A 19566-nucleotide genomic window follows, 5' to 3' on the forward strand; every position below is an offset into this window, starting at 1 on the left:
TTTTGCTCCTTTTCCTTACTGCAGCGAATGAATACCCAATTCATTCACGGTTTAGCTAGTTGAATTTTGAATCATTATGAATTTGATAAGATGAAGATCACCTCTTGTTCATTTTCTAAAAGTTTATCATTTTGTGAAACAAAATGATAAACTTTTATTGTTAAAATAATAATTTGCTAAATTAAATACTTCTGCACCTATGTGTTTCTTAGGAATGCTTTCTGCTAATTAAATATTTTATTTTTTTCCCTTACCTCACAATCACCTATATCCATGTCTCCTCTTACGCACATTTTACTTTCAGGTATTTCCGCGCCGTATATTCTCCCACACTCCACGTTGGAATATATTGGTAACTTGACTTCTCTGAGAATCTCTTTGTCACCTCCTAAAATAAAACGTATGACTTTTTTAAGAAAACAATCAACTATAATTTTGTTGTTTATTTTAACACATACGGTTAAAAGGTGGACTAAATAAATATAGACTGTGGAATGTTAATTTTCATTTTTTCGGTGTGAGACGCTCTAGAGTCGACCACTTTTAATTTGATAACACAGACGTTTTCAGCTGGTAATGCTAATGTCGGTTGACGAACAATCTCCACAAGAATTTGAACTTCAGTTCTCAACTTTGTATCATGTCTACCGATACAAAGTTTTGTCGGCCCACTTAGTAAATTGTCCTCCTAAACAACCCATTTACAATTATTTCTGACAAAAAAAAAAACGATTTCTATTATTTTTCGAATAATGATCAAGCCGACACAAAACAAGTAAATAAATCACTGGGCCACACACTTTAAATATATCATCGTGGCATAATTGGTAATTGGAAACACACTTAAAATGCAAATTAGAATAAGTTATATCCATTTTATTTTTATAAATAACGTAAGCATATTTTTCTTTGTAGATAATATATTATCCGTGATCTTTCTTCATAGTTTATATTAACTTGTAGTTATTATTAACATTAACACCAAAAAAAAAAAACAATCTTTCTTTGTCATTAATTCTAACAGCAAACTTCCTTTGTAGTTATTATATAAAAATATAGTTTTGATATGTCAACATTATTAGCCGTTAAGAGTGGCAGGTTGAGGACGCTTGGCCCATTTCCTTGTGAGCTTTTAACGGTTGCTGATGATGTGTCTGCTAGAATGGATTTCGGTTATTCTATGTTTAGAGCAGTCACCAGGGGTGTAGTCGGCAGTCTGATGGATTAATCGGTTGCAGTGATTGTCGATAGTTGTGATAAACATTTCAGCAGCAGTTGCTTTTAGGAAGGGTCTCTTATTATTATTATGTGACACCTCCAGCGAGTCCAAAGACTCATCGAGGGAGAGTGTGCCAACAGTATCGAACGATTAATCCTCTTCTAACTGCTAACCGCCCTCAAACTTGCTTAAGTTTTTGCGAGCGATTAATAGCAGAGGCTCTACCAATCGACCAACCTTCACTGGCTTATGTCTGGTATCTTGGCGTCGCGATGTAACTGGCTATTCCTGACGAACCAGGGAGTGTTCAGAGTCATCTTTATGCATTTATTTTGGATTATTTATAGATTCTTGATATTCCATTCAGTGTTATGTCCCCAGCCTGGTGAGGCGTAGGTTTTACCAATGTTTTGTAAAGTAGAATCTTGTTCTTCATGTTTAGGTGACTATTTTTGTTTAAGAAGGAATGGAGTTGGGCAGTAATCCAATTAGCTTTGGTGATGATGAAATCTTTGTACATCCTGAAGTGCAGACGTTTATCTAGTTTACCTCTTAAATATTTAATTAAATCTTAAATTAAATATGCAGAGCTTCTATTTGGTTTCATGGTCTGATGATGAAGAGAACCGATGAGTTATTTTATTTTACTTTATTTTTTTTTTCGGATGATGGAGATTTGCTACCTGGAGAACCACTTTTCGAGTTCGTTGGCTGAAATTTGGAGTGCATGGTGACTAGTTCCAGTCGAAGTGATCTTGCTATGATGAATGTATCATCGGCACAAACAGCGGTGATAGTAGAAAACATTTTTGGAAGTAGGAGGGTCTGCCATGTAGATGGAGATAAGCAGGGGGATTAGGATAGGTCTTTCAGGGGAATTAGGCAGGGAGTCTGGAGGAAACTCCTGCTGTGATCGGTCTTACTGTAAATCTGATTTCGTTGATTTTAACTCTGAATTTCCATTTGTTGAGAGAGGATTTCATGAGTAAGATAGGATGTGTTGGGAATTTTGCATGGAATAGTTTGTAATTTAGACCGTAGTGCCAGATCTTGTCAAATTCTTTGGCGACGTCACCAGTGTGTTGTAACCATTCGAATCCTTTGTTGATATGTGTCAACAATTCGGTAAATTTGATGTGTTATAGAATGGCCTTTCCTTAATCCGAAGTGTTACCTGGAATAATTTGCGCATTTTCTGCTGCTTCTTGAAGCTGCGAGAGGACTGCGGATTCAGCGACTTTGTCTATGAAAGAAACCTGGCTAACAGGGAGGTAGTTCTGAGGGAATTGCATTTCTTTCTCCGTCTTGGGAATTAAGAATCAGATGGATTAATCAGATATATCGTATTTTTCCGTGTACTTCACGGAGTAACAGAATCCATTTTCATAGATGAAATTCCAACGTATCTTCGAAACAAAGACTTCGACCCAGTTAAATTTATCAGTATGAATAGAGCAAACAAAACTATATATCCCCTAATATTAGTTGAAATCAGTAATGACCGACGACATATATATATATATATATATATATTTGTGTGTGTGTGTGTGTGTGTGTGTGAGAGAGAGAGAGAGAGAGAGAGAGAGATCTTCAAACAGCCTGTGACACGTGTGACAATACTTTTTTCTAAAATGTTTAGACCAAAAATTAGATGTCGTCTTATACACGAGGAGGGGTGAACGGGTTGAGAGACCTGCAGTTGCCATGGCGAAACTGCCAGTACTCTCCGCGAACAGGCTACCGCCAATCACTAGCCTTCTTTAAAACTGTCGAATGACGTCATTCACGGCTGATTCTGAATAACCAATCAGAACTCCGAAAGCATTCATACGTGTGAAACTCATTAGTAGAGTAGCATTTTGGTGTCTTTGAGCTCGACTAACACCCCCGAACCGTGTGTCGATCGAAAAGTTAATGCATTAACAAACTTTTGAGCACTAGCCCATAATAATGTCCAAAAAAAATTATTTTCATATTCTTCAAAATTCAAATTAAAAGTCATCAGTCACAAAAGAACATGGAAATAAAGCTTCAGAGAGATAGTTTGGATCTCCTCCCACTGAGCTGAGCGTATGACTAGACAGTGGAAAAAACAGGAAGAACAACTACTCAAGTGCCAAAAAAGAAGAGGGCCTTAAGAGGAATACCAGCAAAATGGGCACACTTGGAGCAGAGGCTTAATACTTGGATTATGGAGCAGTGCCAGAGTGGGATATGTGTGTCAACCAAGCTTATTGAATATGAGGCAAAAAGGTTTGCAAGAGAAATGAACATTGTCAATTTCAGAGGAAAAGCAAAATGTTGCTTCAGCTTCATGCAGAGAGAAGGGTTGGCCATGAGAAGACGGAACGAATTAGACCAAAAATGCCAGGAACCAAAATAATGAAGAAAGTGATATGTTTGAAAATGAAAGTGATGCATAATTTTTAGTATGTATCTTTAAAATATTATTTAATTACTAAATATGCTTTGAATATTTAAAAAATTATCAAATGTGTTTTCTTAATTTTGGGTTCGGAAAAGTAGGGTTCGTCTTATACCTGGGGAGTCTTATACGCCGACAAATACGGTATTTTTTAGATTGATTAACTAAATTATTTCTTTGTAGATAGTTTATGTAATAAAAAGGGGTTTCTTTCAAGTTTCAAGTTAAATTTCAGCAGAGAGAGAGAGAGAAAGAGAGAGAGTAGTAAAAAATAATTAATGATTCATAATATACTGTTGTAACTGCAAAATTGTATTCATATTTTCATTTATGCTGTATCATAGTAAGAATTTCAGTGCATCACAGTGAAAAACATTTTAAAGAGAAATGCGATAAATCGTAAACGGCAACATTTTAAAAGCGGCCTATATACATCCTCATTTTACTCATGGTGCGAACAAATAGGAGTTTTTACGGTGTAATACACTATGTATTGCTTTTCTTCAAAGTGAAGAAAAAAAAAGTTGCTAAATCCATGAATGACTGCTTTTGTTTTTCCAATTTTGTTAAAACTACGAGAAAACATGATGTCAAGTATAATTTACATAGAAATAGTGAAAATCTTCTTGATTATGAAATAATAATTTCATATTCTGACACAATTTATTTACTTCTATATGAAAGCACAACTTTTGGCATTCGAATAAATATTGATATCTGATGCTAAAACGTTAGTCATATTCATATTTTAGTGTTACGTCATCACGCATCTTGATTTCATATTTGGTGTATTACGTTTTCAATTTACAGTGAGAATAATTCAGAAGTAGATCAATTTAATTGTATTTTCTTAAAGTAGTATTCATATATAATACCCGCAGAATATCAAACAGACGAGACGGACTTCGTCCACGTGTATAATCAATCCATTCGACTCGGAAAATTCTAAGACACCAACTGCTGTTGGATCAAACTTTATGGAAACCCCATCCCCCCCCACCACCTTCTGATGCCAAAGAAGATACCTCAGACTACCATAGTTACCAATCATCTGCATCAGCTGATAACTGGAAGATGTTTTCAGTTCCATCTCGAATAAAAGATTGCGTATTCTACCCAAATTTACAGACTATCGGGAGCTTATAAAATTTCTTGACAATAGCAACTTGCTGTATTATACATTTGCTCTAAATTGTCGGGAAGAAATATCTGATAGTTGTACTTCACGGAATAACAGAGTCCATTTCCAGGGAAGAAATTGCAACCCATTTTCAAAACAAAGGCTTCAACCCAGTTAAAGTTAGCGATATGTATAGAGCAAACAAAACGCTATATCCCCTAATATTAGTTGAAATCAGTAAGGACCAACCACCACATCTGTATATATATATATATGGTTTGTCCTATATATATATATATATATATATATATATATATGTGTGTGTGTGTGTGTGTGTGTGTGTGTGTGTGTGTGTCGTGTAAAAAGCCAAAAATGCAACAGCGAAATATGCTAATTGTGGGAGATCATGCCCACTAACTAGAGACTGCATATAGTTCACACTTGGTCAGAGATCTCAATTAATAAGAATTAATCAACAAAAAAATCCACCACTGGAAACAACTTCTCTCCCATCAGCTTGATGGGAGAGCAGTTGTTTTATTATTCTAAAACACACTCAGATAATGCTGTCAGCATTTTTGAATGACTAGACACAACAGAAGACCCACATCAGTACAGATTATCAGCTCGAACAATAAAATTTTAGAACTAAAGGAATATGCCACAAAAAATCAGGTAAACATCATCGTCATCAAAGAAACTCATCTTCATCCAGACGATAAACTCAGAATCAGACAATACATCCCTTACCGTAAGACAGACTAGTAGTATGGGTGTCACTATGAACAAGATCAAGATGTAGATAAGATAAGAAAATGTGACTGCATTGGTCGGTAAGACCATGACGTCATTTAGGGATTAGATAACTGATGTCATTCTTTCGGTTCAAATATGGAATTCTGGGTAATCATTGTTGGTCAATGGAATTCTTGATGATGGTTAGAGAAAAGATAAGGAACATGATTGAGCTGATGATGGTTAGAGTATGGAATCCTTGGAATTTCTGTGGTGACCCATCCATCTCTGACATCATGTTGTGTCTTTAGTTCGAGTGTGGAATTCTGCTTAATCGTTTGCGTATTAAATTCTGTGTAATGGTTAGAGTTATGATAAATAACTTTGTTGATTTTTGTTTATTTGCAGATTTGGATTACGGATAATTGTTTGCGTATTTAATTCTGAGTGATTGTCTGTTGAGCCCAGTTGCCGGTGACGTCACGTTGTGTCTTTTGGTTCGAGCATGGAATTCTGGGTAATGGTCAGAGCATGGATATTTGGGATGTGCTCCCAGAATTCGACATTTATCGTTTCCATGTATTCCTTTGTCACCAGATGTACACAAGGTGTCTTCACATAGTGTTCGTAAATGTCCCAAAATAAAAAATCTATCGAATTCAATAAAGTCTTTCTAAGTCTCATTTAACCAAAGTATAAAATTAACACAACCTTGCAAATAAGTTTAACTATGATTTTTCAGGAGAGACAGCAGTTTACCAACAAGTATATGAAAACACAAAGAAGTAAAGGAGTCCAATCCAGTGTTTGAATCATTTCCTTTAGACACAATGATGGTTGCCCCCTCAGATAAAATAGTCTGGAGAATCATGATTGGAACTTGTTGCAGAGGATTTAACAAGAAAAGTATAGTGTCAGACCTAATGTTTAGTTGAAACAATGTTTTACTCACTGTTTTTTTTCGGTTACAGTATATTAAAATTGCTGGTTTATATATATCAAATATCAAATGCCAAAGCATTTGATATTTGTATATATATATATTTGTGTATATATATTTGTGTATATATATATATATATATATATATATATATATATATATATATATATATACGATATATATATATACGATATATATATATACGATATATATATATACGAACTGATAAAATTGGCACACTTTTTCTTTTTTTCTTTTTAAAAAAAAAGAAAGTTCATTCCTCTGAAAAATATGCAATATGCAATGATTCTCCAGACTATTTTATCTGAGGGGGCAACAATCATTGTGTCTAAAGGAAATGATTGGACTCCTTTCCTTCTTTGTGTTTTCATATACTTGTTGGTAAACTGCTGTCTCTCCTGAAAAATCATAGTTAAACTTGTTTGCAAGGTTGTGTTAATTTTACACTTTAGTTAAATTGTTTCACCTCATGTCACTGACAGATGGGGGACACATCCCAGAATTCCACGCTCTGACCATTACCCAGAATTCCATACTCGAACCGAAAGACACAACTTGACATCATCGACAACTGGGTTCAACAGACCATCACCCAGAATTCCCTATGCAAACAATTACCCAGAATCCACTTCTGCAAATTACAAAAAATCAATTTCACATATCTTATCTCTAACAATCACCCAGAATTCCATACGCGAACCAAAGACACAACGTTACATCAGAGATGAATGGGTCACCAGAGAAATTCCAAGGATAACACACTCTAACCATCAACAGCTCAATGACGTCACTTATCATTAACTTATCTGTATCCATCACCCAGAATTGCATGCAAACAATTACCCAGAATTCCATACTCCTACCAAAAGGCATATCATAACGTCACAGAGAGATGTGATCCTTATCTTATCTCTAGCCATCACCCACAATTCCACTTGCTAACAATTACCCCTCCGTACAGGTGCGGAGAAGTAATTAGGTAGCTCTGTGGAGAAGATTTAATCGGGGAGTTTAATTCCTCCCTTATAAAAAAAAATAATTTAAATTCACCCCTCCTGGACATGGTTTGAACTGCTTTATAACCAGTCTGATTAAACAGTTTATAATTGGTTTAATTGTGAGGTCAACGTGTATGTCGTCATACACAAGTGACAGCATCGTTTCTAGCGTAGTTTTAATCAGGTCCAAAGTACTTTTAATACATGTTTTATTTCCTCTCTTATTAAAAGTAGTTTAATTTATACCCCCTTATTAGTCTTTATGGTTGGTTGTAGTTAGTTCACATGATTTTCGACCCGAGTTTGTTTCGAGATCGTATGTAACTGGCTAGCATGGTTTGTACCTCAACCAATGGGGAAAGAGAGTCACGTTATGTTGTCATCTTACCCCCCCCCCAGCTTTTAGGGTAATATTCTACTCGGGTCAGTTTCCCACTTCTTTATCGCGACAGTAACATGTTTTCGTATAAAACGAATTGTTAATATCTCGTCGTTTTTTCTGTTTGTTCTTAAATGTTTCCGTATCAATAAAAATTATATATATATATATATATATATATATATATATATATATATATATATATATATATATATATATATATATATATATATATATATATATATATATATATATATATATATATATATATATATAATAAATGTGTCTCATTTGCTATTACTGATATTTAAATTTGTAAACCTTTATTCTGAAAGTATTGCCTCAAAGTTTTTAGATAGTTTTTCATTTATTTTTATTTCATTATTTTTGTACTGTATTATATTATGTACTGCCTGTAATAAAATAATATGTAGGCTGTGTGTTTATTCTTTTTAACATATCAAATAATGTATATATCTTTTTTTACTTTATCAAATGTTTTTGGATAATCTATAAACAGGGATTACTTTCTAAATTAATGTCTATCTTTTCTCTATAAGTAGTTTTTTAATCAAAATGCTGCATCCACTGCATAACGCCCGTTTTCTGAACCGATTTTTGAAGCATGTATTCAATAAAAATTAATTTCTCTAAAATAGTCAGGTTTGTAGTATCTATTTTTGAAATAATTGCATTAGTATACTTTAGTCCTTTCTGTCGAATTGAATATATTTTATTAAAAAATTTAATAACCTCTGAGGAAATGTTTCCAACAAATTTATACAGTTTGGAGATTATTCCATCTTCTCCTACACATTTAGTGTTTCCTTCCCATACCGAGGATCGGGATTGTGTCTCGTTATGAGTTCCCGAGTTCTTTTGAAAGCGTTTAGTGATTTCTGTTTTTTTTTGTTTTTTTTCTCCGTAATATATGACGCTTTTCTTGTACAGCTTTTACTGCACTTCTCCGTTTTAAGGTCCCCAGACGCCAGCGTTTATATCACGTGATAGCATTGTTTTCTATCGTAGTTTTAATCGATGTTCCTTCCTTCCTTATTAAAAGGTAATTATCGCTATAAGCATTTAGTTAATTATGGTGTTGTATTTTACCTTTTCACAACTTTTCCAATATTTTAACAAACGTTCTTATAAAAAGTGAATAAAAAATTTATATGACATTAATATTTGAGCCAATAGTCAAAGTTAAGTTACTTGTTAGTTAAGGGTCGAAGAACTTAATCCTAGAATTATTATAAGATTCTAGTGAAAAAAAAGTTATTCACCAGAAAGCAAACATGATAATTCCTTGTAGGTCCTTTTGAAACCTGAATTTTATTTTTTATTTTTTGATTTGTTGAAACACAAATTGACTTAATCTACACTGACTCATTTGTAATACAATAGCTGTGTTTTAATTTGAATTTTAATCTATGATTGTAAGTTCTTTGGCTGTTAATAATTGGTATACTTTATTTAGAATTAATCCACATTCATTGACCCAATGAGAATATAATATTGCTATTTTTTATTTGATTTTCACGTTTAATATGGCTTGAATATTATATCATTTCTTATTGTCATGAATATATTATTAATATTACTTTAAGTAAAAAGTCCACAGAACTCTTGATATCTCGATAAATAGGGAACCAAATTTAGTATCATTTCTGATGACAATGATGGCTTACGTTGATAGCAGTTGGCTAACCAAGTGCTTAAAGTGATTCACCCATTTATTGATTCTGCATAATTGTTATTAATTGTTTGAACACACATGCACACTGCTTGGTCAGAATATTAGAAATACTTGTTATTGAAACTTTCCAAAATTTAATAATTTAAATTAAACAAGATGTGGCTCCTATCTATTAATGCTTGAAAGATGTGACATTGGAGCTATAGTTCTCTTAGAGGTAGAACAAGATTGAACTCCCTACACATATATTGCGTTTCTGTTCAGTATAATCTAGAGAAGGACAATCACACTGTGATAATTAAAAATTATACATTTTCCATTGAATAGTTTACAACAATAAAATCATTAAATTCATTTGTATTATATTTAATGTAATGTGAATGCAACTTATTATTTTCAGTAAATCTTTATCAATCTTTGGTATAATTGCTATTTTTTTAATAAATGAGTACTATTTTACTTATTATTATTTTTTTGTCAAGGGGATGGTTCATCATTAATGTTATGATGATGATGAAGTGAATTGCATTTAACTAATTATATTAATTGAATGTAATTATTAGTTATTACCTCTAAGCATTGTAAATTCTCAAAAAAATAAAAATAATAAAATAATAAAATTAATTATGTTGCATTAACAAGATGCAAAATAATTAATTATAAACATTGTTTAGAGATGAGAAGCCATAATAAGTATACATTGTACATTTCTTGAAGCATAAATTTTTTCTATCTTTGTACTGTGCAAACTAAATGGCACAATGTGTTCATGGTCCTGTAAGGTTGCTGGATTTTTCTACAATTAAAGTGATTTACACATTTATTGATTCAGCATAATTCTTATTAAAAACATTGCTTGAACACATGTATACACTGCTTGGTCAGAATATTAAAAATACTTACTATTGAAATTTTCCACAACTTAATAATTTAAATTAAACAAGATGTGGCTTCTTTCCATTAATGCTTGAAAGAAGGAAGGAAAACACTACGTTACTAAAAAAACAGTTTAGAAAAGGAAAGATTCATTTTTCATTCCACTTGAAACTGAAGACTTTATAAAAGAAGAGGACAGCTCAAATTTATATATAATTCCTATTGATACGGAAACAGTTAGAAAAAACAATGAGATATTAACAATTCGTTTTATACGAAAACATGTTACTGTCGCGATAAAGAAGTGGGAAACTGACCAGAGTAGAATATTACCCTAAAAGCTGGGGGAGAGAGGGGGTAAGAAGACAACATAACGTGACTCTCTTTCCCCATTGGTTGAGGAACAAACCATGTAAGCCAGTTACATACGATCTCGAAACAAACTCGGGTCGAAAATCATGTGACCTAACTAGAACCAACCATAGAGACTGATAAGAGGGTATAAATTAAACTACTTTTAATAAGAGAGGAAATAAAACATGCATGAAAATTACGCTGGACCTGATTAAAACTACACTAGAAACGATGCTGTCACTTGTACATGACGACATACACGTTGATCTCAAAATTAAACCAGTTATAAACTGTTTAATCAGACTGGTTATAAAGCAGTTCAAACCATGTCCGGGGGGGGGATTTAATTTCTTTTTGATAAAGGAGGAATTAAATCCCCCGATTAAATCTTCTCCACAGAGCCTAACTACTGGAGACATCGCCATATTCATCAGAAGAGACATAAACAAACTGCAATTGCCGTCTCCCTCACAAAAAGCCATCGTGATAGAAATTCATCAAATGCAAACTCAGGCAGCCTGATAATCGTCTTAGTACATAGTCTCCAAACAGAAAACTTGTTGTTTAAATACAGGAATAACAGTAATAATTGTTGATTATCTGACCGCCAGGCACAAATCCTGGAAGATTTACTAATTTAATAAGCCGAAAGGCTAATTTTACCGGAGAATATGTTCATAGAAAGGGGGATAGTAAATCCCTTTATGTTTTTATAGCCGGGTACGAAACTCGGATCGAAATCTATAGAGTTTCATGCCGAAAAATCTATCGGCGAACCCAAGTGTAAATGATCACTTGGGTAGTACAACACCAGGGCAACTGCATGCCAAGGTGGAGCAAGCTCCATCACTAACTTTAATATTCTCTCATAATATAAAGCCCAGCTCCTAAGAGATCTATATACATTGTTTTACATTATGAGAAGCGGTCGCTACCCAGACCGGTTTCAACCTTTTTTGAGGTCTCATGATGGATGGACTAAATATTAACATGTTCTATTAACATATTCGCCGGTAAAATTAGCCTTTCGGCTTATTAAATTAGTAATTAACAATAAATATAGGAGTACACCACTTCGGCAATTCGATAGTAGAGATATGTAAGTTCGTGTTCAGTTAAAACCTTGTAGGATCAACTAGACTTGCATCACTTGCAGGCGCAAACTTGACTTGTTTGTCTGTTTGCTTGGGAAATGGAGTAAAACCAGGTTTAAAATTGCTTGGTATTTTTAACATATATATATATATATATATATAGAGAGAGAGAGAGAGAGAGAGAGAGGTATATATATTATATATATATATATATATATAGAGAGAGAGAGAGAGAGAGGTATATATATATATATATATACATACCTCTCTTAGGAGCCGGGTTTTGCATTATGAGAGAATATTAAAGTTAGTGACGGATCTTGCTCCACCTTTGCATGGAGTTACTCTGGTGTTGTACTACCCAAGTGATCATTTACAGTTGGGCTCGCCGATAGTTTTTTCGGCATGAAACTCCATGGATTTCGATCCGAGTTTCGTACCCGGCTATAAAAACATAAAAGGGTTTACTATCCCCCTTTCTATCCTGGAAGATTTGTTTCCCAACAATAATGGCAAAACCCTCAACACATTCGCCATCATGAAAAATGGCAATTAGCACTCCTGCAAAACCTACTCACCAAGCGGACACATACTGCCCAGATGTACTAGATGTAGCGATACTGAAGAATTTAACACATACAATTACAAACAGTCAATGACCTCAATTTAGACCATAACTCCGCTATACTCTACCTAGGCACTGCACAGAATTTAGGATCTGTCCCGTGCATAACTAGAATTGAAGGGATTGCATCAAGTTCTTTAGAAACTCAAGTGCTAACAGAACTAAATTCAGTTATCACCACTATCACAAGCACAATTGACTTTTCGAAGAAATAAACCAGCTCCTCCGGTAAAAAAAACAACTCATCGGTGTCACAAAACTATGGCCGAAGCTATAATATTTCCTACTATCACCACTTTTATGCCGATGAGGCAATCATCATAGTATCCGACACACTCGAAAAATGGTTTACCAGGTGAAAAGTCTCCATCAGTCCAGAAGAAAACTCACCAGTACTCTTCACCAGAAGACGAGAAAACCTAATATTATCTGTACTTATGTGCGGAAAACTTGTATCCTGGCAAATATCTAGTAGAACAACTAAATAAAGGTTTGCAGTTCAGGATGTAACAGATTTCAGCACCACAAAAGCCAACTGGACTATTGCCCAACTGAACTTCTCTTAAGCGACAAGATTCTAATTTGCAAAACAGTGATAAGATCTCTCCTAACATATGTCTCACTAGCTTAGCGACACACCACTGAATGTAATATTAAGAAGTTATAAATAATTCAAAATGAAATCCCCGTTAAAAGCTCACAAGGAGAGAACCGAGCATTCCAACCCCAAAAAACCTCCAATCTCAACCGCTAATACAGATAAAGGGATTAAGAGTCAAGGATTTAGTCCATCCATCAAAGAAGTTAACATAATGACATCTACATAACATTTACAGCGTATCGTCAGCCATTCAGTTTTCGTATATCTGATTCACAGATATTCCGATATCTAGCATTCCCTCTCAGTATCTCCAGGTCAAGTGATATGATGAGATTCTATAAAGGTAGAAAGTGGTGTGAGTAGTTACTCTTTGATAATTCGTGGTATTACACAATCCAGAGAAGGAAGTATGTAGTGTATTATGGGTTACTAGAACAACTTAAATGAAATCTCTCAGTACCATTTAAGTAACCTAGATGTGAAAATATTTCTGCGATCTTTTATAATACACGTATAACGATTGGGGAAAATAAGGATGTATAACTTGCTGTATGCATATCGTCTACTGCTAGAATGGATAATCAGATGTGTCATTAGTGACATTAACATTGACTACTTCCGTAATTGTACTGCAAGGAAAATCCGTAAGGAAACCATAAAACTGCATGCATTTCTGTTAATAAAATCTTCATCTAATTCAGTAGGAGAAATTATTTTCCTCCTCTTTATACTAACTGTCTATGATCAAATGATATAGGACAATTGAACACACGTTGTGATTGGGCTAAAATTAATATCAAGCTATAATAAATTAAGGTATTTTATTATTTATTTATTTGTTAGGTTGCTCACATAGAAAATTTATATTTACCATACGCTTTTCGATCCCAACCAGTTAATCGACCAATTAAGTCATCTGTGTTCAGGTTCGGATGTACACAGACCGGTTGAATAATACGAATGAACTCAACTGGTTCAGCCAACTTAACAATGGCAATGTCGTTGTCATATTCCGTGGTGTAGTTGGGATGCATGATGATTTTGGACACCAATCTGGGAAATGGACTAGTTGGCACATAATGCACACCAAGCCTAACTCGTAACTCAATTGGCCGTAAACTGAAATTATTAAAAGAAATATTAATCTAGAAATGAAGTAATTTAGAAAACGTATATATATATATATATATATATATATAAAGATTGAATGACTAGAACCGAGAGAAATGAAAATAAAGTTCGCTAGTACTACATAACTAGTTTCAGCTTATATCAGCCTTCGTCAGGTGCACATTAAAAAAACGAAATAACGAGTAAAAAACACATGGTGCAAATAATTGTAAACAACACGGAAAATTTGTGTATATATACATGTGTATATATTTCAACGTTCAAGTCTTCGCATTCAAAATTGTTTCTTCGTTGGCTTCATTGTTGGGTGTATGCATGCGTATAGTATCTCGTGAACGACAGTATTCAACCACAGCACAGTGACACTCTGAAAGGTTGTAACTCAGGTTGTTGTTGAGATGTAAGGAGTGAGAATGATTTTCTTTGATTCTGTTATCTTCCTTTCTACTTCATCATAGCAACGAAAATGTTATTAGATTTGTCCCATAAGACTGTGTGGCTAGAGTTTACTAAATTAGAATTGGCCGTGAATACAACATGACTAGACATAGCACTGGCTCGCGTTCTCTTGTAAGTGACGTCTCTCGTGTGCTCCTTAATGCGTAATTCGATTGACTTCTCTGTTTGGCCAAAGTAAGGTATGTCACAGTTTCACCAGATCGGGTAAACACCAGGATACTTAAGATTATGATGTCTACGTTTTGGATGTCTCAAAATCGAGCGGATTTTAGAAAGAGGAGTAAATAAAGTTCTTATTTTGTATTTTCTAAGAACCTTTGCTAATTTGGGTGAGACAGAGCATATGTATGGAATAGAAATACTGCCTTTAACACTAATGGTTTCTTTATTACAGCGACCGGGAGGATTAAATAGCAATATATCCGTAATTTTTTTGAGAATAACTATTTAGTTGAAAAGTAGACTTCAGAACATTCTTTACCTTAGTGTGTTTATATATATATTTACTAAATAAATTAGTTAGAATGACTATAATATCGAGAATGAAGCTTAATGCTGAGATACTACTAGTTTCGCTGAAAAAATCAACTTATTCAGGTATTGTAAACAAAGAATTATATACAATATAATAGACTTAAAATTACATCACCAGATCTAATATAAAAGGACGTAGTACATTTTAAACAGGAAACCGTGCTGGAGTTCTAATTTAAGTTGACTACGTGCGTGAGTTGTCACGAGTGCGCCAATACTGGAGAGTGGTAATGTGTGCGTCTGAAAAATTGTAGATAAGGCTGTTGTTTATATGGGATGAATCGAAGGATATTTCTTTAGATTCAGTTATCTTTCTTTCGAGCTCAACATAACACAAACGTATATCAGAAGATTGCGGCCATTTTATGAGGTGTTGGTAGCCTTCATCCGAAGAGAAGAGAACGTGGCTTGAGAGAGCGCTGGCTCTGGTTCTATTGTCGTCTATATCTGGTTGTGTTCCTCCATACGTAAAAGGTTAAATTTAGCTGTCTGACCGTAATATGGTTTGCCACATTCACACATAATCTTGTAGACTCCTAGATACTGAAGAGGGAGATATTTTACTGAAGTCTACTTAGTATGGAGCCAAGTTTTGGAAACGTAATGAAACAAGTTCTAATATTGAATTTCTTAAGAATTTTTGCCAGTTTCGGGGAGAGAGAGAGAGAGAGCTGATGTATGGCTAAGATAAATGTTCTTGGGGAAGAAGAATCTTCAATACCGGGTGAAGGATGGTAATTGATAAATTAATCAATCTTTTTAAGGGAGAAACCATTGTTGACAAAAGTCCTTTTTAATAAATTGAGTTCGTTTTCAATCTCTGTTTCGTCTGTTAATAAAGATCTCGCTCTATGTGCCAGGGTTGAAATAATACCAAAATTTTCCTGAGGGTAGTGATGGGAAGAAGCATGAAGGTATCTGTCTGTTTGTGTGGATTATCTAAAAATAGAGATTTTGATATTTGCAGCGCATCTTGTAAGTTTACGGCCCAAAAGGGAATATAGTTGTTGGATTCCAGTTCGTAGGTGAAATTGATTTTCTCATGAAACTTGTTGAGATGGTCTAGAAAACGTATTGAGATTGTTTAAGTCGTGTTCCCAAATGAGGAATACATCATCTGTATAACAGTACCAGATTTTTGGTTCTAGAGTTGAGGAATTAATCGCCTTTTCTTCGAAGTCCTTAAGAAATATAGCAGTAAGAATCGGAGAGAGCGGACTGCCCATAGTCAATCCTGAGTTCTGTTTGAAAAAAATCTTATTTTCGAATTTGAAGTATTCTGAATTTACACAGTGAAAGAGTAAGGAAAAGAATTTCTTGGATTGTTTGTTCTGGGGAAGATGGAGGGCTTCTTGAGTAGGTACATTCGTAAAGAGAGAAACTATATCGAAACTTGCCATTAACTCTGATTTGTTGAGTTTAACGTCTTTGATTTTGGACACGAAATGAGCTGAATTTTTTATATGACAGATGGAAAGACAGATGTTTCTAGGTAACTGTGAGATGGTTTTCAGTAAATTGTTGGTCCTATTGTGCAATTGTCTTGTAGATTTTCTTGTACGTGACTTTTCTCATACACCAGCTCTCTCTCCCCAAAACTGGCAAAAATTCTTAAGAAAATCAACATTAGAACTTGTTTCACCACGTTTCCAAAACTTCTTCCCATATAAACAACAGCCTTGGCTACAATCTTTCTGACGCACACATTGTCCAGTGTTGGCACACTCGTGACAACTCACGCACGTAGTCAATTTCAATTGGAACTCCAGCACGCATTCCTGTTTAAAATGTACTACGGTCTTTTATATTACATATGTTGATTTAATTTTATAATGTCTCTGTTATTTTTATATAATTCTTTGTTTATAATACCTGATAAAGTTGATTTTTTTCAACGAAACTAGTAGTATCCTATCTACCAAATACATATAAACGCTAATATCAATTTTCCTGATGACGAGGATTTAAATTTGCTCATCAAAGAATATCAGAAGAATCTCAGATCCATTGGATTATTTATCAACAGACTAGACTTTCTTAAAAGATGTAAGTGTCATTCTATCATTCCCCGTTTTCTTTCTTAATTTTAAGGAATCCATTAAACAGCTAGAGCTCAAATAATTTACCACAGAGCTAAACTGGAGCTTCTATCCGAACGTATTGTTGAAACCAAACGTAGTCTAGCCTCTTATTTCTCTAAGAAGACTTCTCTAGAAATCGTTTAAATAATTCTCTAGACTAGACACTTCATCTTGGAACAATTTAAAAGAAATTAGCGCTCTAAAGGCTTCAAAAGCCCAGAATACAAATAAAATTAATCTCATCACAAAATTTGATTCTCTAAAATGTATGCAGGATCGTCCCTCATCCCATCATAATTCTACCTATTAAATGAAGTTGTCATAAATAATTCTTTCCATTCCTTTTCATCGGCAGAAGAAACTGTACTTGTTAAAGGTCTCAATTTTGTTATCACTCCTACATCCATACCTAAAGAACTATTCCTAACTAAGACAGAAAAAGCAGCATCCTCATTACCAAACCAAAAGGCAAACCTTCTTCGTATGGAAGCTATATTCACCATAAATCATGCAATATCCCCATCTGACAACCCTTCTCATTCTGAAAGATCAGCTATTAAAAACTTCAAGAATATTGCCATCATAATTCTTCCTGCAGACATAGGGAATGCTACTGTCACTGTCATCTTAGATAAATCTGATTACCATAACAAAATTTTGGAACTACTAGAAACTGACACTTACTCTGACTAAATAGTGACCCTGCAAGAGAATTGCACAATAGGACCAACAATTTACTGAAACCCACCTCAGAGTTACCTAGAAACATCCGTCTTTAACTCACATCGATTCATGCGCTAATCCTACCGTTATATGGACTTCCAAAGATCCATATATTGAACTGTCGAGTTAGACCAATTGTTGAAGGCATAAACTCCCCTACTTACAATCTTTCTAAATACCTCTCATTTTTCTTGAAAAACCTTTCTGATAATTTCTTCTCTCATATAAAAAATTCAGCTGATTTCGTGTCCAAAATCAAAGACGTCAAACTCAACAAATCAGATTTAATGGCAAGTTTCGATATAGTTTCTCTCTTTACGAATGTATCTACTCAAGAGGTCCTCCATCTTCTCCAGAACAAACTATCCAAGAAATTCTTTTCCTTACTATTTCACTGTGCAAATTCGGGATACTTCAAATTCGAAAATAAGATTTACAAACAGAACTCAGGATTGGCTATAGGCAGTCCGCTCTCTCTGATTCTCTGATATATTTCTTAAGGACTTCGAAAAAAAGGCGATTAATTCCTCAACTCTAATAACCCAAAATATGGGTTTTAGAGTTGAGGAATATAGATGATGTATTCCTCTCTGAGAATTACCGTTATATAGATGATGAATTCCTCATTTGGGAACACTGTTTAAACAACCTCAGTATTTTTCTATACCATCTCAACAAGTTTCATGAGAAAATCAATTTCACCTACGAACTGGAATCCAACAACTGTCTTCCCTTTTTGGACTTAAAACTTACAAGATGCGCTGCAAATATCAAAATCTCTATTTTTAGAAAATCCACACAAACAGACAGATACCTTCATGCTTCTTCTCATCACTACCCTCCGGAAAAATCTGATATTATTTCAACCCTGCACATCGAATCAGATCTTTATTAACAGACGAAACAGAGAAAGAAAATAAACTCAATTTACTAAAAAAAGACTTTTGTCAATAACAGTTTCTCACTAAAAAAGTTTGATAAATTTATCTCTTACCATCGTTCAACTACTATTGAAAATACTTCTTCCCCAAGAACATTTATATCTTTGTCATACATCAGCTCTCTCTCCCCAAAACTGGCAAAAATTCTTAAGAAATTCAACATTAGAACTTGTTTCACTACATTTCCAAAACTTCGCTCCATACTAAGTAGAACAGTAAAACATTTCCATCTTCAGTATCCAGGAGTCTACAAGATTATGTGTGAATGTGGCAAACCATATTACTGTCAGACAGCTAAATTTATCCTTTTACGTATGGAGGAACGCAACGAGATATATACTACAATAGGACCAGAGCCAGCGCTCTCTCAAGCCACGTTCTCTTCTCTATTAATTCGGATGTAGGCCACCAATACCTCGTAGACTGACCGCAATCTTCTGATATACGTTTGTGTTATGATGAGCTCGAAAGATAGATATTCGAATCTAAAGAAATATCCTTCGATTCCTCCCATATAAACAACAGCCTTATCTTCAATCTTTCAGATGCACACATTACCACTCTCCAGTATTGGCGCACTCGTGACAACTCACGCACGTAGTCAACTTCAATTG

General features: G+C 34.2%; 1 protein-coding gene across 1 annotated transcript in view; it reads right to left on the reverse strand.

Moving 5' to 3' along the window:
* The window catches only part of LOC150098756 (transmembrane protease serine 9-like), a 197288-nt gene that overhangs the window by 149569 nt on the left and 28153 nt on the right, over positions 1-19566 (reverse strand). The window contains exons 8-9 of the mRNA XM_090405745.1: positions 13955-14202; positions 255-388 (exon numbers count right to left, since the gene is read on the reverse strand). Of these exons, the coding sequence (XP_090261871.1) occupies positions 255-388; positions 13955-14202 (382 nt within the window). The remainder of the gene's footprint in view (positions 1-254; positions 389-13954; positions 14203-19566) is intronic.

The sequence above is a fragment of the Typopeltis vanoorti genome, chromosome 15 (assembly GCF_054136105.1).
Source record: "Typopeltis vanoorti isolate ZY-2024b chromosome 15, IOZ_Tvanoo_1.0, whole genome shotgun sequence".
Taxonomy (NCBI): domain Eukaryota; kingdom Metazoa; phylum Arthropoda; class Arachnida; order Uropygi; family Thelyphonidae; genus Typopeltis; species Typopeltis vanoorti.